Below are 26,120 nucleotides of genomic sequence, written 5' to 3'. Positions count from 1 at the left end.
GGGAGTTGAATTTCCAGGAGGTGACTATTGTTACAGATTTGCCAAAGCGTCTTCCATCATTGGCTCTTTGGTTTAAGTTGTTGAATGATTCCTGAACTACTCCAGATTCATTAATGTAGTAGCAGTATTCTTCTTTGAGGAAGAGGCAGATGCTGCCTTGGTCAGTTGTAAGGAAGACTAGCATTCTATTTTATAACGCAACTCCTGCAAGTAATCTAATCACTTTTGTACCTTGAAGGTAGAATTAGCTAATTGCTGGAAATCATCACCAACTCTTTGTGACAGATTAGCTGTAATATAAAGTGATATCCTGAGTAGTCTAATAGATGAACTAACTGAAGAATGTGAAGAGGGAAAGTGGGAGTCCTCTTTTCCTTCAATGAAAGAAATGGGAGAAAGATCACTCACATTAGGCATCAGGGTAGTGGTATTTCCTGATGCAGCCTATAATTCTGGAATAACATACCCAAGTCAACACAGCTCTTGCCAGTTGATTGGCAGTTAAAGGTATACTTCAAAACCACAAATAAAATATAAGCCTTGGGAGGGATATAGATAGGAGTCAAGGAAGACTCCAGTTCAGTTGGTTATAATGGAGAGGGCTGTTGGCCATTATAAGAGGAAAGTTAACTGGGAGTTGGGTTAGAGTAGGTTGAAAAATGGGATCTACTCCAGGGGAGTAGGTGGTCTCATCCTAGAATAACAAAAGGTGGGTGGTGGTGTCATAGATGAGGCCTGGGTGCCCAACATAGGAACAAAGGTGGTAACAGTCCTGATATTGGGTGCAGAAATTTATAAAGAGAGTGAAGAAGTTTAGACGATTTTCTTGACAGTAGAGGGTAAAACCTTGCAAAAGTTAGCCAAGTGCCTCCATGTTATTGGAGTCCTTATAAGCAGGACTGAAGCTGCTGCACTTGGAAATTTTAACTCTTATGTTACCATGAAATGACTGAATTTTAGTTTTGGTAGCCATGTGGGGCCACTGTATGATGAGGAGCCCCATTGTCTCAGCAGAGAAACAATAGACATGCCTCAGAATTTAGTGGAGTTTGCTCCCACCCAGATAGTTACATTACAAGCTTTCTTCTCTAACTTCTCAATTTTCAGACCCCCTGAAGTATTGGGAAAAATGCACAACCCATATAAGTATGGTGAGGATGGTGGAAGGTCAGACAAGATGTGTCCTAATATCGAGGGTACAAGTGCATGGCTATGGACCCATTAAGAAGGGTCAAATGGAGAGGGTCCAAGATGGTGGTTTAGTAAGGTGTGGAATTTAGTTCTTCCTCCAGGGCAGCTAACAAATAGCTGGGAAGAATACAGAACAACTGCTGGGGAAACATAAGTGCCTGGGAACACAGGTATACATGTCTGGACAATGTGTTGGACCATCTGCAATCCCATCCAGAATTGTGACTCTTCAATGCCATGGAGATTGGTACCCTTCCCTGACAGGCTGGCTCCCTGAGGAGAAAGGAAAGACTTTACTAACAGCAAGGAACTGAGCTCAACCAATCCACTTGTGGAATTAATTAACATATTCTTACTACTGAAAATAGGCCCCTAGCTCAGCTGAACCTCCAATAAAATAAAATTACTTGTTTTTTGTTCGTTTGTTGTTGGTTTTTTTTGCCCTAGCACAGAGGGGCAGGGCTGAAAGAAAAGCAAACAAAATACTTGAAAAGGCTGGACCCTAACAAAAAAAAGAGGTGGCACATAGGACTGGAAATACATGCAACAAGGTACTAACTTATGTGGGGGTCCTGCTCTGAAAAGAATTTTTTTTCTTTGTTCATACTGCTTAACTGGTCTCAGAATCTATCTGCCCCAGGCAAGGGTAGAATTAAGCTTTTCTAAGAGATAAAGAGGCTGGACAGGTGAAAGAGTGTAATTCCCTGGAGGCTGTGCCTTCCCCATGAGACAGGTGGGGACTCGTTCATGTGGAATCCCTTCCTCAAGGAATTCAAACCCCAGGGACTGGAAAACTGAAGCAATTGAAGCCAGCATACAATCCCTCCTCTGTCTCAACCATGACCCCAGTAGGGAGAGTCTGCTGAAGTTAAAGGTACCACATCACTTTAAGCTTATGGTACTTGCAGGCAGACAAGTATCACATACTGAGCAGATGAGGAAAAGCACTAGAGTCTAGAGGTTTCATGAGAAAGTCTGTCAACTTGCTGGGTCTCAACATCAGGAAAAACTGATGCATGTGACTCTTCCTTCCTGACAGGAGGCCAGTCAAGTCTGAGAAAATCTAACAAGGCCTATAATACCTAAGTAGACCCTCCTAAGGGAAAAAAAAACCACATTAAGCAGGCAGGGCAAGAAACAAGAAAAGTACTGAAAAATTCTGATCCATTATGCAAAACCTATGCTAGAGTTCTAGAATAAGCTGAACAGAATGCCAAATATCAGATAGAGAACAAAGCCATACAGCAAGAAAAGCCTAGGAATAAGAGTGAAAACAATCCCCAGAATAAATTAATTAAGGAAATTAAATGCCTAGACACCAGCAAAAAAATAATGAACATACTAGAAAAATTGGAGACATGGACCCATCAAAGGAATAAATCAACAATTCAAATGAGATACAGGAGTTGAAACAATTAATTCAGGATGTTTAAGCAGACATGGAAAATCTCATCAAAAATCATATCAATGAACTGAAGGAGGATATAAAAAAGTCCATGAGAAAACAAACAGAAGAAATCTAAAGTCTAAAAAAACAAATCATAGACTTATGGAAATGAAATTCACAGTAGAAGAGATGAAAAAACAAAAACACTGGAAACCTACAATGTTAGACTTCAAGAGGCAGAAGATAGGTTTAGTGAGCTGGAGGATGGGACATCTGAAATCCAACAAGCAAAAGAAAATATAGGAAATATAGGCAGGTACTCAGGGAGTTGAACGACAACATGAAATGCACAAATATACATGTTGTGGGTGTCCCGGAAGTAGTAGAGAAGGGAAAACCAGGAGAAAGACTAATGGTGGAAATTAGCACTGAAAATTTCCCAAATCTTATGAAAGAGTTAAAATTACAGGTCAAAGAAGGGCAGGTTACCCCAAACAGAAGATATCCAAACAAACATATTCCAAGACACTTGTGAATCAGAATGTCAGATGTAAAAAAGAAAGGGAATTTTGAAGCAGCAAGAGAAATGCAATCCATCACATACAAGGAAAGCCCAATAAGACTATGCATAGATTTCTCACTATAAACTGTGGAGGCAAGAAGACAGTGGAACAATATACTTTAGCTTCTAGAAGAGAAAAACTGCCAATAAAAATTCTATTTCCAACAAAATTGTCCTCCAGAAATGAGGGGGAAATTAAAACATTTTCAGACAAAAAAATCACAGAGAGAATTTGTGACCAAGAGACAGATAGAAAAAGGAAGGAGAGAGAGGTGTGGAGAAGGGTGTAGAAATGAATTTATAAGTAAAGGTAAAAGAGGAAAAATCATATATGGCATATAAAATCCAGAAGGCAAAATGATAGAAGAAAGTACTAAAATACAGTAATAACATGAAATATTAATGGATTAAGCTCTCCAATCAAAAGACATAGACCAAAAGAATGGATTAAAAAAGAGGGCCCATCTATTTGTTGTCTACAGGAGATGCATTTTAGGCCCAAGGACAATCAGGTTGAAAGTGAAAGTTTGGGAAAAGATAATTCATACTAACAACAATCAGAAAAGAGCAGGAGTAGCTATACTAATAGTAAACAAATAAGACTTCAAATGAAAAACAATTAAAGGAGACCAAGAAAGACACTATGTATTAATAAAAGGAACAATTCAACAGGAACACATAGCAATCATAAATATTTATGCACTGAACTAAGTGCCCCAAAATACAAGAGGCAAACACTGAAAAGAGAAGTAGACACATCTACTATAATAGTTGGAGACTTCAATTCCATGCTGTCATCAATGAACAGAACATCTAGACAAAGAATCAATAAAGAAATAGAGAATTTGAATAATACAATAAATGAGCTAGACTTAACAAACATTTATAGAACATTACATTCCACAACAAAGAGGATACACCTTTTTCTCAAGTGCTCATGGATCATTCTCAAGGATAAACCATAATGTTGGGTTACAAAACAAGTTTCAGTAAATTTAAAAAGATTGAAATAATACAAAACACTCTCTCAGATTATAAAGGGATGAATTTGAAAATCAATAATGGTCAGAGGGCCAGAAAATTCACAAATAAATTGAGGGTCAACAACATACCCATAAACAACCTGTAAGTGAAGGAAGAAATTACAAGGTAAATCAGTAAATGTCTTGAAACAAAAAAAAACACAAACACAACATCAAAATTTGTGGAATGGGGCAGACCATGGTTGCATAGCAAGTAGAGTTCTAGCCTGCCATGTCAGAGGACCAGGGTTTGATTCCCAGTGCCTGCTCATGCAAGAAATATATATATATATACATGTATATATACATATATGTGTGTGTGTGTGTGTGTGTATACACATATATATATACATCCCATATATATATATATATATGGGATGCAGCAAAGGCATTGATAAGAGGGAAATTATTGCCCTAAAGGCCTACATCAAAAAAGAAGAAAGAACAAAAATCAAGGAATTTACTCTTCACTTGGAAGAATTTGAGAAAGAAAAACAAATTGACTCCAAAGCAAGCAAAATGAAAGAAATAATGAAAATTAGAGCAGAAATAAATGAAACTGAGAGCATGAAAACAATCAAGAAAGTCAATAAAATCAGAAGTTGGTTCTATGAGAAAATCAATAAAACTGATGGACACTTAGAAAGGTTCACAAAAAGAAGGAGAGAGGATGCAAACAAAGAAAATCAGAAATGGAAGATGAGTCATAACTACTGCCCTGCAGAAATAAAGAACATAATGAGAGGATACTATGAACAACTTTATGCTAATAAATTAGACAATGTAGATGAAATGAACATCTTCCTAGAAAGACATGAACAGCCAACATTGACTCAAGAAGAAATAGATGACCTCAGCAAACTATTCACAAGTAAAGAAATTGAATTAGTCATTAAGTTGCTCCCTAAAAATGATGGACCAGATGGCTTCACATGAATTCCACCAAACAGTCAAGAAAGAATTAGGAGAAAAGGCTACCTAACTCATTCTATGAAGTCAACATCACCCTCATAGCAAAGCCAGGCAAAGATACTACAAGAAAAGAAAATTACAGACCAGTCTCTCTAATGATTATAGCTCAAAAACCTCCCTAAAAATCATAAAAACCTCCTTGCAAATCGAATTCAGCAGCATATTAAAATAATTATATACCATGACCAAGTAGAGTTCATTCAAGTTATGTGAGTGCTTCAATATAAGAAAATCAGTTAATATAATACATCATATCAACAAATCAAAGCAGAAAAACCACATGATCATCTTGATTGATGCAGAAAAGGCATCTGACAAAATTCAACATTCTTTTTGTTGAAAGCACTTCAAAGGATAGAAATAGAAGGAAACCTCCTCAACATGATAAAGGGAATATTTGAAAACCCCACAGCTAGCATCATCCTCAGTGAGGAAAAACTGAAAATTTCCCCCAAAATGAGGAACAAGACAGGGATTTCCACTGTCACCATTGTTATTCAACACTGTGTTAGAAATTCTAGCCAGAGCAATTAGAAAAATATATACAGGACATCAAAATTCGAAAGGAAGAAGTAAAACTCACTGTTTGTAGATGATGTAATACTACATGTTGAAAACCCTGAAAAATTCACAGCAAAACTACCAGAGCTAATAAATGAGTACAGTAAAATGGCAGGTTACAAGTTCAACACTCAAAAATCTGTAGTGTTTCTATCATTAGTATGAGCAATCTGAGGGGGAAATCAAGAAAAAATTTCCTTTTACAATTGCAACCCAAAAAATAAAATATTTAGGAATAAATTTAAGGATAAAAGAGACATATACAAAGAAAACTACAAGAAATTGCTTAAAGAAATCACAGAACACTGAAATAAATGGAAGAGCATACCGTATTCATTGATTGGAATGCTAAAATAGTTAAGACATCAATTCTACTTAAATTGATATGTGGATTCAATATAACACCAAAATCCTAAAAGCTTATGTTATAGAAATAGAAAAACTAATAACCAATTTCATCTGAAAGAGCAGAGTGCCTTGAATAGCTAAAAATTTCCTGAAAAAGAAAAATTAAACTAGAAGTCTCACACTACCTGACTTTAAGGCATAATATGAAGCTACAGTGAGGTATAAAACAGCATGGCACTGGCAAAAAGATAAATACATGGACCAATGGAATCAAATAGAGTGCTCAGATGTAGACCTGCTCATCTATGGACAACTGATTTTTTTTTAAGTTTTCCTGCTGAAAGAAGCAAATTTATTTGTGATTATATCATTTTCTATTTTGAAATCATGACAGGCAATCTTATGAAATAAGAATTTCAAAACTTCATTGAAAACAGGATTCTTTATCATTAATAATGTATTTTGCTTACTTTAACAGGTGAGGTGTCCTATGATGAGCTACACAGTGTGGGCCATATTTCACACCAACAATGATTAGTTTCCAAAGAAACTCCACTGCCATTCGGGGAAACATCATGTTTCTTTTCTCCCTTTCTGCTAGAAACAGGAAAATTCACAGTGTAGAATCAGGAGCAATATGTTGGGGAAATAGATTATAAATTCAGCCTAATAACAGATTCAGATGATCACCAACAGAATAAGTTCTCTCTTCTAGCCATTAGCAGCGAAAGTACTTGAGTTTCAAATGATAAACCTTGAAGAGACATCAACTTCCAAGAACACTTAGTATATTCTTCCTTGCTTAAACCCACATCAAAGGCCTAGAAGAATCAGCATCTACCTTCCAGGTCCCAAGGTCTTTCTATCACTGGCTTCAGTTCAAGTCATGAGTTATTCCTAATAACAGAACTCTGCTACTCTGAAGAAAACTGTCCTTTATGATAGCCCAACTGGAAGTAAAGGTAGCTTCCTCACACCGAGTTCCAAAACTTTGGACTTATAGAAACAACTGAGCTTTCCTGAAGTCTTCCTCCTATTTATTGCTTCCCTTCCAATACTGGGCCATTGATTCTTGCATAAAATTCTGGAACACTCGTTCTTCATGGCTTTCCTCAGTAATTCTGTGGTTGATATCATTGTTATCACTTTCTGCTTCCTTGTCCTCTTCCTCCAAGTTTCCTCCAGTCAGGATCAGGTCAGAAGGGTCCATCATAGGAGAAAACCTATCTGTGGTAGTTCCCATGTCCAAGGCCACAGAACCCATATCTTTCTGAAGATGTTCCAGTTGTTCTTTCTGCTGTTGACTGTGCACTGGCCAGTGATTTCTTCAGACATTCATATTCAGGATGGTACTCTCTGTCATATTCTTCTGCAGCACTGGTGACTTGAATAGAGAGTTCATCCAGGCCTGTACCCAGACTAGCAGAGACACCTACCACCTTGAGTGAGCTGTAAAACTCATCCAACACCAGGCTCATAGAATAAGTCAGATTATTGACATATGTAGTCTCCTGATTCAAGGCATCTTGAAAAGCCTCAGAATCCTGCATCCATTCCACTGCAAAGCTATGGTCAATGATGTCAGTTTTATTCATGACCATGATGAAAGACAACTTAGTTTTATACAAGATGCTGCATGCATACAGCATATTGGACATGAAGGTCACTGGATTGGTATTTTGTGATGTATCCATTACATAGATGACAACTGTTGGAAATGAGGATGCCAGAGCCTCAGTGATGATTTTTGTATTTATTTACCCTATTATTTGTTTATTTTAATCCATATTTTTACCCATCTGTACATACTGTAGATAGAAGGAGGGTCAGACACAAAATTTTCACAATCACGCAGTCATATTGTGAAAGCTATATCATTATATATTCATCTTTAAGAATCATGGGTACTGGAACACAGCTCTGCATTTTTAAGCACTTCCTTCTAGCCTCTCTAGTACACCTTAAACTAAAAAGGGGATATCTATTTAATACATAATAATAACCTCCAGGATTACCTCTTGACTCTGTTTGAAATCTCTCAGGCACTGACACTTTTATTTTGTCTCATTTCTCTCTTCTGCCTTTCAGCCAAGAAGATTTTTTTCAATCCCTTCTTGCTGAATTCCAGCTCATTCTAGGGTCTATACTACACATTTCCAGGGAGGTTTACATCCCTGGAAGTTATGCCCCATACAGAGAGCAGGAGAGTAGTGGGTTTGCTTGCCATGTTGGCTGAGAGAGAGATAGGCCACATATGAGCAACAAAGGAGGTTCTCTGGGGGTGAATCTTAGGCCTAATTTTAAATAGGCTTAGTCTATCTTTTGTGGGGATAAGTTTCATATGAACAAGCCCCAAGACTGAGGGCTTGGCCTATTGATTTGGTTGTCCCCAGTGATTGAGAGAATATCAGGAATTTTCCAACTAGGGAAGTCGAATTTTTCCACTTTCTCACCATTCTCTCAAAGCGACTTTGCAAATACCATGTGCCCTTTGACCATTTGAATTTCCTCTTCTGAGAAATTTCTGCTCATGTCTTTTGCCCATTTTGTTATTGGGTTGTCTGTCTTTCCATCACTGAGTTGAACAATCTGTTTATATATTCTGGATAATAGAACTTTATCTGATACATCGTTCCCAAATATTGTCTCCCCATGTAAAATAGGTCTTTTTACTTTCTAGACAAACTTCTTTGATGCACAAAAGTGTTTGATTTTAAGGAGTTCCTATTTCCTTCTTTCTTCAATGCTCATGATTTGGGTGTAAGGTCTAGGAAACTGTTTCCTATTATAAGATTTATAAGATATTTCCCCACATTTTCTTCTAAAAGTTTTATGGTTTAGATCTAATGTTTAAATCTTTGATCCATTTTGAGTTAATTTTTGTATAGGTGTGAGATATGGACCTTCTTTCATTATTTTGCTTATGGATATCCAGTTCTCTAGGCACCATTTATTGAAGAGATGTTCTATCCCAGGTGAGTGGACTTGACTGCATTATGAAAGATCAATTGTCCATAGATGAGTGGGTCTATATCTGACCCTCTATTCAATTCCATTGGTCAGTATATCTAGCTTTATGACAGTACCATGCTGTTTTGACCAATGTAGCTTCATAATACACCTTAAAGTCAGGTAGTGTGAGACCTCCCAACTTCATTTTTCTTTCTCAGGATATTTTTAGCTATTAAGTGCACCCTGCCCCTACCCAGAAAATTTTGTTATTGGTTTTACTATTTCTGAAAGTAAGTTCTGGGGATTTTTTTTTTAAGATTACTTTTAAAATATACTTTATTTCTTTCCTACATGTGTTCTGCAAAATTTCCAATGTGAACATTAGCATCATATACAGAAAAGCAGAGTTCTTTAAGAACTGGCATTGACTTAATCTCAAGAAGGATCAAAATCTGATAATGGAAAATAAACTAGCATGTTATCAAAATGAAATCTTCACTTAAAACTATTTAAGTGAAGATTTTTCTTAACGCAAGTAGCCATTATTTCATTATTTAATCCCAACCCCCCTCAGTTGACTCAAACCATCATTTTATATATACACATACAAATATAAGCAAACACAGCAACATGGAGACAGCAGCTTTACAATCTCAATGATTGTTACAGCAGTTCAGACAAATAAATCTGTCACAGGTTATTTTATGTTTTGCATTATTTGTTGACGTCTATGGATCAGTTCTTGATTAAGAACAAGTTCTCTTGGAGATAAATTGTATATGAATCTTGTAATTTGGTAAATCGTTGACTTGTTATTGGATTAAATATGCAAAAAAATTATTCTATTTATTATCTACATTTCCGCATCATCATCATCATCATCATCATCATCTTTGGCTCTGAAATGCATCTTCCTGAACTCTCGTCTGCTCATTGAAGGACAAGATGAAGACACTGGTGGAAGGTCCTGCATAAGCTCAACATTTCCAAAGAATCGGCTCACTGGCATTGGCTGATTGCTGTCGTCATCCAGAAAGACACTATTGTCCCTCTGCAGTGGTGGCTTCTGGACTTTCTCTACATCTGAGGCTGACTCCTCCTGCACTGCGGAGCTGCTCTCAGGTGTTTCTGCACTGGCTCTGAGTGACAGGCTGTCTCCAGTCTTTGCTGAACAATCATTGTCCACAATTCTGTGCTGACTGAGGGGAAGGCCTTCACCTTTATGTGGCATGGGGGCACCAGCTTCATTTCCTGGAAACAACACACTGCTTCCAGCCAACTCTAGAGGCTCATTTCTACCAGGGGCCTCAGGTGTGATTTTTGGCAAGGGAGTGCTATCACTTTTAGTGACTAGTTTCTGTAACTCTGACTTCACAAGGTTATCTCTGTCACACTTCAACTTCTTGGATGTTCGCCTCTCAGCAGCTCTGTGTGATGAGGAAGTCAAACAAGCTGTTTTGGCAGACTTGGTGCCGTCCAGTTCCTGCGCAGAGGCCAACCCGGCTGCTGAGCAACTCCTGCCTCTCAGGCGTGCTGAAGCACGCACTCCACCTGTGAGCTTCAGGCTCCTCATGAGGGTGAGCGGCGCGCTCGCCGCCGCCGGCGCAGCCAGCAACACCGGACGGGGCCTAAGGCGTCTGAGAAGCAAGCTGGTGGGCCTGAGCCCGCGTCAGTTCTGGGGATTTTAATTAGTATTGCATTGAATCTGCAAATCAATGTAGGTAGAATTGAATCTTAACTGTATTTAGTCTTCCAATCAATGAACACAGAATGACCTTCCATTTTTTTAGGTCTTATGTGATTTGTTTTGACAATTTCTTGCAGTTTTCTTTGTGCAGACTTTTGTATCCTTAGTTAAATTTAATCCCAAATATTTTATTTTTTTGGCTGCAATTGTGAATGAAATTTTTTTCTTGATTTCCCCCTCATATTGTTCATTACTAGTGTAAAGAAACACTATAGATTTTGAGTGTTAATCTTGTAACTTGCCAACTTACTGTACCCATTTATTTTCTCTAGCAGTTTTGCTGTGGATTTTTTGGGGTCTTCAACATATAGTATATCATCTGCAAACAGTGAGATTTACTTCTTCGTTTCAAATTTTGATGACTTGTATTTCCTTTTCTTGTCTAATTGCTCTTGTTATAACTTCCAACACAATGTTGAATAATAGTAGTGACAGTGGGCATCCTGGTCTTATTCCTGATCTTAGCAGGAAAGTTTTCAGTTTTTCTCCATTGAGGATGATATTAGCTGTGGGTTTTTCATATATTCCCTTTATTAATTTGAGGAAGTTTCCTTCTATTCCTATCCTCTGAAGTATCTTCAACAGGAAAGGATATTGGATTTTGTCAAATGCCCTCTGTGCATCAATTGAGATGATCATGTGATTTTTCTGCTTTGATTTGTTGATATGGTGCATTGCATTAATTGATTTTCTTATGTTGAACCGTCTTTGTATACCCGGGATGAACCCTACTTGGTCATGACATACACTTCTCTTAATGTGCTGCTGGATTAGATTTGCAAGAATTTTGTGGAGGATTTTTGCGTGTATAATCATTAGAGAGATTGGTCTGTAATTTTCTTTTCTTGTAATGTCTTTGCCTGGCTTTGGTATGAGGGTAATGCTGGCTTCATAGAATGAGTTAGGTAGCTTCCCCTCCTCTTCAATTTTTTTGAAGATTTTGAGGAGGATTGGTACTAATTCTATCTTGAATGTTTGGTAGAATTTACATGTGAAGCCACCTGGTTCTGGACTTTTCTTTTGGGGGTACTTCTTAATGACTGATCTTTACTTGTAATTGGTTTGTTGATGTTGTCCATTTCTTCTCAAGTTAATGTTGATTGTTCATGCCTTTTTAGGAAGTTGTATATTTCATTTACATTGTGGAGTTTATTAACATAAGGTTGTTTGTAGTATCCTCTCATTATTTCCTTTATTTCTGCAGCATCAGTGATTGTGTCTCCTCTTCCATTTCTAATTTTATTTATTTACATCTTCTCTCTCCTTTTTTGTCTACCTCACTAAAGACTGGTCAATCTTATTGATTTTCTCATAGAACCAACTTCTAGTTTTGTTGATTTTCTCAATTGTTTTCATGTTCTCATTTCAATTATTTCTGCTCTAATCATTATTTCTTTCCTTTTGCATGTTTTCAGATTAGTTTGCTCTTATTGCTCTTATTCTTCCAAATGTATAATTAATTCCTCAATTTTTGCTCTTTTTTCTTTTTTGATATAGGCATTTAGGATAATTAATTTTCCTCTTAGTACTGTCTTTGCTGCATCCCATAAATTTTGATATGTTGTGTTTTAATTTTCATTTGCCTCAAGAAATTTACGTATTTCTCTTTTAATTTCTTCTTTGACCCATGGTTGTTTAAGAGTGTGCGGTTGAGCCTCCATATATTTGTGAATTTTCTGGCACTCTGCACATTATTGATTTCTGACTTCATTCCTTTATGATCTGAGAAACTGTTTTGTATGATTTCAATTTTTTTAAAGTTATTGAGACTTGCTTTGTGACCTGGCATATGGCCTATTCTTGAGAATGATCCATAAGCACTAGGGTGTATCCTGCTGTTGTGGGTGTAATGTTCTGTAAATGTCTGTTAAGTCTAGCTCATTTATTATATTGTTCAAATTCTCTGTTTCTTTATTGATCCTCTGTCTAGATGTTCTGTCCATTGATGAGAGTGGAGAATTGAAGTCTCCAACTATTATGGTAGATGTGTCTATTTCTCTTTCCAGTGTTTGCCTCATGTATTTTGGGATATTCTGGCTTGGTGCATAAATGTTTATGATTGTTATGTCTTCTTTTTGAATTGTTCCTTTTATTATTACATAATGCCCTCCTTTGGTCTCTTTTAGCTGTTTTACATTTGAAGTTAAATTTGTTGGATATTCATATTATTTGCATGAAATATCCTTTCCCAACCTTTCGCTTTCAACCTATGTTAATCCTTGGGTCTAAGATGCATTTCCAGTAGACAGCATATAGATGGATCCTGTTTTTTAATCCATTCTGCCAGTCTATGTCTTTTGATTGAGGAGTTTAATCCATTAACATTTATTGTTATTACTACATGGGTAACACTTTCTTCTACCATTTTGCTGTTTGGATTTTATATATCACATCTAATTTTTCTTCTTTTTACCTTTACTGATAGTCTTCATTTCTTTACTCTTCTCTACACAACTCTCTCCTCTCTCTTTTTCTATTTGTCTCTAGTGCTCCATTTAGTATTTTTTTTGCATAACTAGTCTCTTGGTCACAAATGCTCTGTGATTTTTTGTCTGAAACTGTTTTAATTTCCCCCCTTGTTTTTGAGGGACAATTTTGCTGGATATAGAATTCTTGGTAGCCAATTTTTCTCTTTTAAAATTTTAAATATATCATCCCACTGTCTTCTTTCCTCCCTGGTTTCTGCTGAGAAATATACACATAATCTTATTGGGGTTCCCTTGTATGTGGTGGATTGCTTTTCTCTTGTTACTTTCAAGATTTTCTCCCTCTCTTTGACATTTGACATTCTGGCTAGTAAGTGCCTTGAGTACATCTATTTGGATGTGTTCTCTTTGGGGTATGCACTTCTTGGAGCTATAATTTTAGGTCTTTCATAAGAGTTGGGAAGTTTTTGTGATAATTTCTTCCATTCGTTTTTTTTTCTTTTTCCTTCTCTTCTCCACACATATATTTGCATGCTTCAATATTGTCATTCAATTCCCTCAGTTCCTGCTCATATTTTTCTTTTGCTTGTTGGATTTCAGATGTTCCATCCTCCAGTTCACTTATCCTATCTCCTGCCTCTTGAAATCTGACATTGTTGGTTTTCTTTTTTTATCTCTTCTACTATATCTTTCATTCCCATAAGTTCTGTGATTTGTTTTTTCAGACTTTCAATTTCCTCTTTTCTTCATTCCTCACCTTCTTTATATACTCCCTCAATTCATTGATTTGATTTTTGATGAGATTTTTTCCATGTCTGTTCAAATATTCTGCATTAATTGTTTCAATTCCTGTAGCTCATTTGAATTGTTGGCTTGTTCCTTTGACTGGGCCACCACATCTTCAATTTTCCTAGTATGATCCATTATTTTTTGCTGGTGCCTTTGCATTTAATTACCATAATTAATTTATTCTGGAGATTGTTTTTACTTTTTTGTAGAATTTTCTTGCTGGATGACTGTGTTGTCTATCTGTTCTTTGACATTCAGTTCAGCTTATTCTAGTCCTCTACCTTGGGTTTTATTTAACAGATCAGAATTTTTCAGTTCTTGGTTTTTTGTTTGTTTGTTTCTTGCCCTGCCTATATGGTACCTTCCCCCTGCCTTAAGAGGGTCTATCTAGGTATTATAGATGGCCTCCTCTCATGAGGAAAAGAGTCACCTGCCTCAGTTTTCCCTGAGGGTGAGACCTAGCAGGTTGAACGATTTTCCTATGAAGTCTCTGGACTCTGTGTTTTTCCAGCATGTGGCACTTTTAGACCTGTGGTTCCCACCAGTGATGCAGTGCTTTTAACTTCAGTAGACTCTCCCTACCTGAGGCATGCTCGAGACAGAGGAGAGGTTGTAGGCTGGCTTAAATCACTTTACTTTTTTCCAGGCCCTGGGGTCTGAATTCCTAGAGGGAGAGATTCCACTTGAGCTGGGCCCCACCCCTCTCCTGGGCAAGGCACAGTTTCCAGGTAAACACTCAAACAAACTCAATTCTGCCTATGTCTGTGGCAGTTGGAGTCCAAGAAGTCTTGCAACTGTATCTAAAGAGTAGTCAAGTTGTAAAAACCCAGTCACAAAAAAAAGAAAAAGAAAAATCTTTTTCAGAGCAGTATCCCATTCCTTGGGCTTGCCAATCAAAAGCTTAAGTTGGTACATTGTTCTATGTATCTCCAGATCCTATTTATCCCCTCCTTTCCTTCAGAGCCCAGACCTTTTCAGATCCAAAAAAACTGTTTTTTTTTCTTTTATATCAGACCTGTCCCCTCTGCACTGGGACAAAATCCAGTGACCTCCACTTTTACTTGAGGTTCAGCTGAGCTGGGGGCCTATTTTTGTGAATCAATTTGTGAATTAATTCCACAACTGGAGCTTGGTTGTGTTAAGCCCCTGCTGCTAGTAAAGTCCCTTTCCTTTCCCCTCTGAGAAGCAGCCTGTTTGGGAGGGGTGCCAGCCACCACATTTCGGGAAACTCACAGTTCTGGGTGGGCTCACAGCAGGTCCAGCTGGTCCATACTGGAGTATGCTGTGTGTCTGGTCACTGAAGTGGCCCCAGCAATTGTTCTGTACTGTTCCTGACTATTTATTAGCTGCTCTGGAGGATGAACTAAATCCCATACCTCTCTGAGCTGCCATCTTGGCTCACTCTCAATTTGAGTTTTGCATGTGCATCAGCTGCTGTGTGAGCAGTTCTTTAATCACTCTACAATAGATCAAACAAGTTTCTTGGAGAGCAGAGTTTTGACTTCAGCCTTATTAACCAACAAACCACAATGAGCTTTGGGGGTATAACACTAATTTTCACCTTGAGCTAAGTCCTGGGTTGTGTACTCATATTTAAAGATATCTTAGAGTTGCTGTGCTACAAGAGGATTTATGTGGAGTTCATGGTTCCCTCAGCCACCTTGGTATCTAATTCAGCCTCTGATTCATTGAGAAAATGTATTAACCTCCTTTCTGATGTCCCCAGTGGTGGATGGGTGCTAACTGGGTTGCCAGCAAATCTGCTGCCAGCAGGTTTTTGAATAAATTTTTTGAATAATTTTGAATTATAATTTTGGAATAATTTTGAGTGTGTGCAATTTCTTTTGGGTGTTTCAAAGCTTTGCTACTTGCAGCAAGTAGCTCACATACTTTCCAGATGACTTCATATATGTGGAGAATGAAGATGGTATAATTAGAGTATGTATACATATTAACCTGTTTTCCTTTACTCTTTTCCAGTAGCTCTGCGTTTTGGGCTGAAATGTATAGTGGAAGTGTACAAGCTTCGATGAATTTTCCTCCTTCTTAGGGAGCATAGCTGGATTTCTGTTCCCTTTTCTCCTCAAACTTAATGCCATCAGTGAAGATTTCTAATTCTGGGGTTCGATAATGTTGCATCCAGTAAGTCCTCTCTGGTTGAAGAGTTCTCAGATAAGACTGCCAGGATATAAAGAAAAGGATTTAGAGCAACTGAGCCTGGTAGCAGTAAAGCAAGATTTAAAGGGGGTGAAATTTCCAGTTTTACTTATGGGTTGTTCAGTAAAGGGGCTTGGTTCCCAACTAATCCCCTCTTATAAAGGAGTTGTTCAGTAAGTCCAAAGTTAGTAATCCAAATTCTGTTGAATCTGATCATACCTAAAAATCCCTATAATGGCCTTTTGGTCTTGGGTGGCACAATGTGAATGATTGCTTGAACCAATCTTCTGTTAGAGAATGTCTCTCTTGTTCTATCTTGTGATGGTTATGTTCTGTTGCTAACTTGGCAAACTGATGATGCTCAATTGTATGTTTAGACAAGCACTGGCCTTGCCATTGCCACAAGAATATTTCATGGGTGGTTGATAAACAGACATGTTAGTTTATTAAATCATCAGTCAATGGCTGATGATTGCAACTGTGGCTGATTGCATCTCCTATCAACTAAGGCCATCTCCCACAAATGAGATAATCCAATCAGTTGGAAGCTTTTAAGGAAGAAGAGAGATTTCTTTTTCTTCAACCATTGACCCTCTCCTTTGGTACTCCTTGAAACAGTTCATAGCAGCTGCCAATTTTACACAGCCTTCCCATAGCTTTGGGAATCTTCCACATCCATGACTTTGCAAAACACCTTATAAATATCACATTTACATATATATACATATATATATATGTGTGTGTGTGTGTGTATGTATATGTATGTGTGTGTGTGTATATATATATGTATATTTATGTGTGTGTGTGTATATGTGTGTGTGTGTGTGTGTGTGTGTGTGTGTGTGTGTGTATGTTGCATTTCTCTAGAGAAACTTGACTAATGCAGCTTGATAACAGGAGTGGTTTTTGAGAGACTTAAATTTTAAAATGAGTTTGTTTAATTGGTTTTCAAATCTGGATGGATTTAAAATTACTAATGACTCTGTTTCCAATAATCAAGATGGCACTGATAGTCTGTGAGGTGAGTTGGCAAGAGAGAAACTCAAAATTTCACCATTTGATTCTGATAATTATATGCTTTTAGGATGCAAGGCTCTTGTTGAGAGTGCCTTTGAAATCTTAATGTCGTTTTATGGAATTAAAACCTATAATGCTGTTAACGGGTTGTTAGATGCTCTGGATACAGTTATGAGGGAAAGAAATGAGCCAAAGACTTCAGGTTTGCAACTTAAATATTGTATGGAATATATAAACTGTATAAGTCTTTCCATATATTTAGATAAAATTTAGGGAAATGTGTATAGGAATGGATCTTAAAAGTGGGATAATGGTGAAAAGAATAAAGATGGATCAGGATGAATTTATTGATAGGGTCCCATTGAGCAGAGATTCTGCATTCAATATTGTAACTTGAGGGGTGAGAAAGGGCAGTAATAGTTTGTTTGGGTGGTTGGCTGAGTGGATCAAAAGGGGGCTGACATTGCCTGAGGTCAAAAGGCTAGAGCTCCCCTGGCATAATGTGCATGAGGGTATCCAAATGCTTAGAGAGATTGGAATATTAGAATGGATTTATCATGAAAGATATTAAAGACATATAACACACACCAGGAATGTCCAGAGCACACATCTTTCACCAAAACCTTGAGAAACAAGTTCATGACACTAACTTCATTATCCCTAAAGAGCTCCATTGTTGCTCTTCTCTGTTTGTCAGATATTACTGTGAGACCTGCCATCACTGATCCGGAATCCTTAAACACAATGGGAATGATTAGATCCTGAGTGGCAGATGCTATGTAGTGACTGTTAATCACCTACATAAGGTGGGCATGGCCACCACCATGGACAGTAGATTCAAAGCAGCAGTCAAAATAATCTGACTTGCAGAGACTTGTGTTTGGTCCCTAGAGATAAAGCAGATGGGCAGACTACTACATTTTAGTTTGAGCTGTACAAGCAGAATATAGGTCAAATGAACAGAAGTGTAAAGTTAATTACAAGAATCATAGCACCTTAATCAATTCTCAGCCAGATTCAAGACATCTTGCAGATGCAGAGCCCCTCAAATGAGTAGAAACTGAAGACCTAACCATGAGCCACCAGGTTATGATGAGACCTGTGTTGCCTATCATGAGCTGGGTCTCTTTCCCACCAAGCCTTAAGGTTGGGCACAAATAGCAAAATTCCATCATAGACTAGAAATGGTATATATGAGATGGGGCTCAAGCAGGTCCTGAAGGCACAAGTAAGTTACATGAGAAAGTGGCTGAAATGTCCATAGCCCCCACTCTTGCCACATTATCTTCTCTTTCCCAGATCGAGATATTACCTCTTGGGGGGCTCCTTACAGTCAATTGACTGAGGGAGTAGGAGGAAAAAATGGGCCTAAATTACAAATGGTTCTGTATGACTTGTATGTACCACTGAGAAGTGGACAGCTGCAGCACTACAACCCCCATAAAGGACAGTGTGAGGCAAAATGCTTCCAGTAGTTGGAACTTTAAGTAGTGCACCATTTATTCATTTAACTTGGAAGAGAACTGGCCAGAAGTGTATTTATATACTTCAGAGGCTGTTGTTAATGGCTTGGATGGATAGTCAGTGACTTGGAAGGAGCATGTTTGGAAAATTGGTGACTAAGAGTTTTCAGAAATAGGTATGTGGATAGGTGGATAGACCTTTCTGAGTTGGCAAATAATATGAAGATATTTATGTCCCATGTGAATACTCATGGATGGTAAATTCAGCAGAGGAAGGTTTTAAAAATTAAGAGGATAAGAAGATCCATCCTGTGAATATAAGTCATCCTTTTTCCCCAGCCCCTCTTATCACTGCCCAATGGGCTTATGAAAATGTGGGCATGGTGATAGGGATGGAGACTATGCATTGTCTCAGCAACATGGGCTTCCACTCACCAATGCTGACCTGCCAACAGCTACACCTGACAGCCCAATCTGCAGAAAGCTAAACTCTTTCCCTGATATTTAACCATTCTACAAAGAGATCATCCTTCTCTCTGATGGCAGATTGATTACATTGGACCAGATCCATCATGGAAAGGGCAGTGATTTGTACTAAGTGGAATAGACACATACTGTGGATATGGATTTTCCTTACTTGCATACAATGTTTCTGCAAAAACTACTAAAAACTACATGTATAGAATATTTTTCCACCATCATGGTATTTGACACAACATTATTTCTGATCAAGGGACCCACTTTATGCCAAATTAAGTGTGGTAATGGACATATGTTCATGGAATTCTCAGGTCTTATCATGTTCCTCATTATGCAGAAGCAGCTGGGATAGCATGGAGAAATGGCCTTTTGAAGACCCAATTATGATGCCAACTAGTTGACAACACCCTGCAGGGCTGGAGCAATGTTCTCCAGAAGGCTTTGTATGCTTTGAATTAGTATCCATTGTATGGGGCTCTTTCTCCCATAGTCAGGATTCATGGGTCCAGAAATCAAATGGTGGAAACTGAGTGGCATAATTCATCGTCACCCTTACTGATTCATTAGAAAAAAAATTGTCTCCTATAACTTGAGTTCTGCGAGCCTACAAGTCTTTGTTCCAAAATTAGGAGTACTCCTACCAGAAGACACCACAATGGTTCCATTGAACTGCCACCTGGCCACTTGGAGCTTCTCACACCTCTGGATCAACAGGCAAAGAAAGGGATTATTGTACTGACTGGGATGACTGATCCTGGTTCTCAAGGGAAAACGGATACAATGGAACAATTTAGGTAAAGAAGAGTTTTCCTAGAATACAGGAGATCCCCTAGGGCTTCTCTTGGTAATTCCATGTCCTGTAATAAAGTCAATGGAAAACTGCAAAAACCCAATCCAGGTAGGACTACCAAGTCCCAAAAACCTCAGGAATGAAGGCTTGGGTCATCCCACCTGGAAAAGAACTATGGCTAGCCAAAGTGCTTACTGTGGGTAAAGAGAACACGGAATGGGTAGTGGAGGAAGATAGTGATAAATATGAACTATGACTACATGATCAGTTACAGAAACAAGGACTGTAATGCTCTTTTGTTCCTGTCATAGTATTTAAGTTGTAAGATATCAATCTTAAGAGTGAATATCAACAAAGGACTTGCATCCTATTCTCGAGAGATTTAATGCATTTCCAGTTTTATGCAGGACAGTTGAGTATTGTTAGGTGAAAGAAAAAAATGTATGTTTTATTGGTTTTTATTTAGAAATTAAGTATACCATGATGGTGGATAAGTCATTCCATAAGTCCACATATGGTAGTTTTGGCAAAAGCATTGTATGGGGAAAGAAAAAACTCATACTCAGAGTATGTGTCTATTCCATTTAGAGCAAATTGCTGCCTCTCCATGGTGGAATTGGTCCAATGTAATCAACTTATCACCATATAACCAGCTGATCACCTCATAGAATGGTGCCAGATCTGGGGGTGAGTGTTGGTCTCTGCTGCTGGCAGATGGGGCACTCAGCAGTGGCTATCATCAGGTCAGCCTTGGTGAGTGGAAGTTCATGTTGCTGAGCCCATGCACAATCTCCATCCCTACCACCATGACCACTTTGTTCATGAGCCCATTGGACAATAGCAGGAGTTGCTGGAGAAAGAGGCTGACTGGTATCACAATATGGGTCTTCTTATCCACTTGATTATTAAAGCCATTTTCTGCTGAAGTAACCTTCTGGTGTGCCACACGGGACAAAAGCATCTTCATGTTATTTGCCAACTCAGAAAGGTCTATCTGCATACCTCTTCCCAAGATCTCTTTGTCACCAATCTACCAATCATGCTTCTTCTAAGTCCCTGACTATCCAGCCAAACCATTAGCAACCATCTGTGTTAGTATCCAAATGCACATCTGGCCAGCTCTCCTTCAAAAAGAAATGTACAACCAGGTGCTCTGCTCAAAGTTCCACCCACTGGGAGGTTTTCTCCCTCACTGATGTCCTTCAAGGACATCTCAGAAAATGGCTACAATGCTGAAGCTGTCCACTTTTGGGAGGTATCTGCATATCAGGTAAACCAGGCCTGAGTTTTCCCTTCATCTGTCAACTTACTGCAAGGAATTCCCCAGGTGTCCATAGCTCTGATCTGGGAAAGAGAAGATAAAGTGGCAGAAGTGCAGACCGTGGGCATTTGGGCCACTTTCTCATGTAACTTACTTGCGCCTTCAGGACTGTTCTGGTGCTATCTCATATATACCATTTCCATTTTATGATATGTACTGCTGTGCATGCCCAAGTTTATGGTTTACTGAGTAAGATAACACCCAGCTCATGATATACAACTCAGATCTTGTGGTAAATTGGTGGCTCATGGCTAAGCATTCAGGTTCTACTAAGCTCAGCAGCAGGCCAAAAGCTATTTCTCAAAATTTAAGTAGTTCTATGCAGCAGATGATAAGGCTTTGCTCCAAAACCCTAAGGGTCTGCATTGTGATTCTCCTACAGGGGCCTGCCGAAGGCTCAAGACAGCATTTCTATCTGCCACTGAAACTTCCAGAACCATTGGATCTGCTAGATCACATGGTCCAAGTGGAAGAACAACTTTTACAGCAGCCTGGACCTGCTTCAGGGCCTCCTCTTGTTCAAGTACTCACTCAAGACAAGCTGCTTTTCTAGTCACTTGGTAAATAGGCTGCAGAATCACACCCAAATGAGGAAAATATTGTTGTCAAAATCAAGAGACCAGCCAAATGCTGTGCCTCTTTTTTGGTCATAGGAGAGGCCAGGTGAGGCCACTTGTCCTTCACCTTAGAGGGGATGTCTCAACAAACATCACAGCACTGGGAACCTAGAAATTTCACTGAGGTGGAAGCCCTGTATCTTTGTTGGCTTTATCTCCCATCCTCTGAACATGCAAATGCTTGACAATAAGTCTAGAGTAGTAGCTACTTCTTGCTCACTAGGTCCAATCAACCTGATATCATCAACATAATAGACCAATGTGATGTCTTGTGGGAGGGAGAAATGATCAAGGCCTCTGCAGACAAAATTATGACATAGAGATGGAAAATTGATATACCAATAAGGTTAGAGAGTGAAAGCATATTGCTTAATACAAACTTCTACAGGTGGTCCTAATAGCTATTAAGAAAAAAAAAAGCATTTGCCAAATCAATAGCTGTATATCAGGTACCAGAGGATGTGTTGATCTGCTCGCAATGATACCACATGCAGAACAGCAGCTGCAATAGGGGTTACCACCTGATGAGTTTATGACAATCCACTGTAATCCCCCAAGATCCATCTATTTTCTACATGGGTCAAATAGGAGAGTTGAATGAGGATATGATGGGAATCACCACCCCAGCATTCTTTGAGAATGGCACTAATCTTTGCCATTCCTCCAGAATCCAGTATTGCTTCTGATTCATTATTTTTCTAGGCAGAGGGAGTTCTAGTGTCTCCCAGTTTGCCTTTGCTACCATAATAGCCCTCAATCCATGAGTCAAAGAACCAATGTGGGGATTCTGCTATCATAGATATACTGTTACTCAGTATGTCTATTCCAATTTTGCATTTCAGAACTGAGGGAACAACCTATAAAATGAGTCCAGGGACCCAGTAGGCCCATGTTAAATGGATCTGAACTAAAATTCCATTAATCACTTGACCTGTATAAGCCCTCACTCTGATTGGTAGACCAGAGCGATGTGTTTGAATTCCCTGAAATTAATGTCTCTTCTGAAAGTGTCTAATAATCACTGAAATATGTTATACTGGTAAAAGGTCATAGGTCTCCTAGCAGCAGACTTGGAGGAAGATTAACAGTATAAATTTGTGGCAGTGTAACAGAGTCCTTCCCCAAAGGGACCTGGTCTTTCCCTTATTCAAGGGGCTGTAGGTGTGCAAACTGTCTCAAGTCTGGAAATTGATTAAGGGACTGTAGCTCTGTTTTTGCTAATCTGTTGTTCACTTGACTTAGAACTCTTCTGCTTATACAGCTCAAACAAGAATGTAGTAGACTTGCATCTATTATAGTTCTATGGACCCCATAATCTACTAGAAAACACCACAAGTCTCTGCCAGTCAGGTTATTTTGACTTCTACTTTGAGTCTTCTGTCCATTATTATAGCCATGCCCACTTTGTCTTTAGTAATTAAGTGCTGTCACCTGGCTTCTGCCAGCCTGGGATCCATTCATCCTTATTGTGTTTAAGGATTCCAGTTCATGATGGCATTTCCCATAGTAATATCTGGCCCACAAGTAGGGGAACTACAGAACTCTTCAGGGATAATGAAGCTAGTCCCACAAATTTATTTCTCACATGTCTGGACATTTCTGGGGAATATGAGCAAGCTTTCCATGATAAACCCACTCTAACATTCCAATCTCTATAAGCCTTTGGATCCCCTCATCTACTTTATACCAGGGCACTTCTGGTATTTCAGCCTCAGGTAATGTTTGCCACCTTTTGATCCATATTTCAGCTAGTCACCCAAATAAGTGGTTAGTTGACTTTCTCATTGATTGTGTCACAACATTGAATGCAGAATTTCTGCTTAATGAGCCCATATTAATGAATTCAGCCTGATCCAACTTTATATTCCTTTCATCACTATCTCTCACCCTTAAAATCCATTCCCACAAATATTCCCCTGATTTATTTCTACATAAATTGGAAACCTCAGGCAGTTCTTTTGGAGTATAGTGTACCTTCTCATGGGTAATACTTTGAACCTCACTTTTCGGAGCTTGTTGGGACCTTAGTCTAGTTATAGATCTGGAAGAAAAGAGAGATATGGGGTGGGTCATGGAAGCAATTATAAGTGTCGTCCAAGCCAATTACCTTGGACATCCCTTTGCAGTTTCATCTGGTGAAACAGGATTGAGTTGCTGAAAGGTTAATCTATTCAAGTGGAGATTGGGTATAGGACTCCTCAAGATGACTCAAGATTGGAAAGCCAGTTCCTTAGAGCAGACTGGAGATGGGGTGACTATTTTCTAGATAAATGCTACAAGGTTATCTAGAAAAGACTAAGGGTAAATGAGAAAAATCTAGGGTTTTAATTGTCTCCACAGCCATCATTATCAATCCATATGTTGCCTTTCCATTTTTCAGAGCTCCACTCTTTCCAACCAAAGCCTTCACTTCAATGGCAGACACCTTGCAAGCTTGAGATTTCAGTTTTTATTGAATAGCTGATATTCTAACAATGAGACTCTGAGTCTGCTTTTCAGAGATCTACAGTCTGTGACTATAGGAAATAAGATTTTCCTTCAGAGCACTCAGAGAACTTAAGTTCTCTGAGCGCTTAAGCTTCACATTTGAGTTCTTCAGTTCATCCCTTTCCATCATTATTGTATCAAGCATATCTAACAACAACCAACTTATATCTTTATACCTTTTACTTCCATAAGTCTCCATAAAGGTGTTAAAAATATTCTCACCCAGAGTGTTGCCTCATATAAGCATACAACTAGCAGAATCAAATGGTGATATTTTGACTCTGTCTTTTGCCAACTCACCCCATAGGTTGTCATTGTCATCCTGATTATGGGAGACAGACTTAGTGTATTTGAGTCCAGTCAGAGAAGAAAATCAATCATAAAAAAACATTTTAAGGTACTGTGTCTCAAGAAACACACCACTCTTGGCATCAAACTTATTAGCTAGGGTTCTCTAGAGTATCAGATTAGCAGGAAATATCTGTAAATACAAGATACATAAGAGTATCTCATGAAACCATGGGGATGTAAGAGCCCAAGAGCAGTAGGACAGGCCATAAGCAGGCAGCTCAAATGAAGGTCCTCACTGAATTCCTAGAAGAGGCTGGCTGGCTGAACTAGAAAGAGACTGTCTCTTTTGAATCCTCCTTTTTAGTAGCCTTCTGATGATTATATTAAGTGTTTCTTATTGCAGAAGACACTTTCCTTAGCTAATTGCAGATATAATGAGCTAAGGATTCAGCCAACATGATCATGATTTGGGTCCATGAAATGTTCTTACAGCAACAGATAGGTAAGTGCTTTCTTGACCAGAGAATTTGGCACTATCACTTGACCAAATCAGCCATGAAACTGACAATCACACTTGGCTTGAAACAAATCATTAATCCACATCACTTTTGGATGGCTTCACTTCCACTCAGTTTACAAAAAAATCTGAATGCAGAGAATTTCCCCTCAATTTTCTCATTTGTTTACAAAATGAATTGAACTCTACAAGTGTCTAATGTCTCAAAATTCAGTTTTCCTGCCAAATTTCTCTATTATCCAGGTGATACTGGAATCATATAGTTTTATGTAAAAAGAATATCTACTTTCACCCTAGAGTGACCTCCAAAGCATTCTATAATCTTTGACCAATCTTTAAGGATGTATCTTAAGGCATGCTTTTCAGGAACAGACCCCTAGTTACCCTTAGCAGTGATTTAGATGAAATGAGAAAAATAGATAACTGGGAGAGCACTACATAAGATCAGAATTCAGGTTCAGGAAGAGGAGTTAGTCCAAAGAATTCTTTGCATTGAAGGTATAGGACTCAAACCCACCTAGCCTCTTAAAATCTGACAAAGGGCGGACATCTGACAGTTCCAATAAATCCCACAAAGAGATTTAAAATGAGAATCAGAGACCTGAGGATAAGAAAACAAAATTGAACAAACTCATTGCCAAGAAATGGACAGGGCTTTCCAGGAAATCTGCCAGACAATTGTGGTTGCCATCTCTGAGGGGTGCTTGTTAAATTCTGAACCTGGAGTGGAACACCAATCTCTGAACAAAGTGAATTCAAGCAGCTGCTGAAAACAGAGGTCCAATCAGGGAGAAGGGACCACGAAAATCATTCAGTTAAGGCTGAAGAAGGGCAATAATTTAGTGTCCTGGAAACTTTGAATGGTCCTGGCAGAGTCACCAATAGGTTAGGAAATCACCAACCTCTTAGGAATACCAATTGTGATGGCTTTAAGTTGAAAGAAATACCCAATGTAAAGAGGTGATACAAAGAGTTTGTGTCTGCAGAAACAAGGATCTGGCCTCTTGACCTCCCTCCAGAAGT

The 26,120-nt window shown here is 38.5% G+C and overlaps 1 protein-coding gene and 1 pseudogene across 1 annotated transcript; both read right to left on the bottom strand.

Moving 5' to 3' along the window:
- Nucleotides 1-7,076: 7,076 nt before the first annotated feature.
- LOC143672576 (GPN-loop GTPase 1 pseudogene) lies at nucleotides 7,077-7,791 on the bottom strand (annotated as a pseudogene).
- Nucleotides 7,792-9,848: 2,057 nt separating this feature from the next.
- Nucleotides 9,849-10,635, bottom strand: LOC143672540 (UPF0688 protein C1orf174-like). Its single transcript, XM_077147137.1, has one exon. It carries the CDS (start codon nucleotides 10,566-10,568, stop codon nucleotides 9,849-9,851), a length of 720 nt encoding a protein of 239 aa, XP_077003252.1. The 5' UTR covers nucleotides 10,569-10,635.
- Nucleotides 10,636-26,120: the final 15,485 nt, after the last annotated feature.

This window comes from Tamandua tetradactyla, chromosome Y (genome assembly GCF_023851605.1).
Source record: "Tamandua tetradactyla isolate mTamTet1 chromosome Y, mTamTet1.pri, whole genome shotgun sequence".
In the NCBI taxonomy this organism is placed as follows: Eukaryota; Metazoa; Chordata; class Mammalia; order Pilosa; family Myrmecophagidae; genus Tamandua; species Tamandua tetradactyla.
Note: the sequence above shows the minus strand (reverse complement) of the source record. Positions and strands in the feature narration are given on the sequence as shown.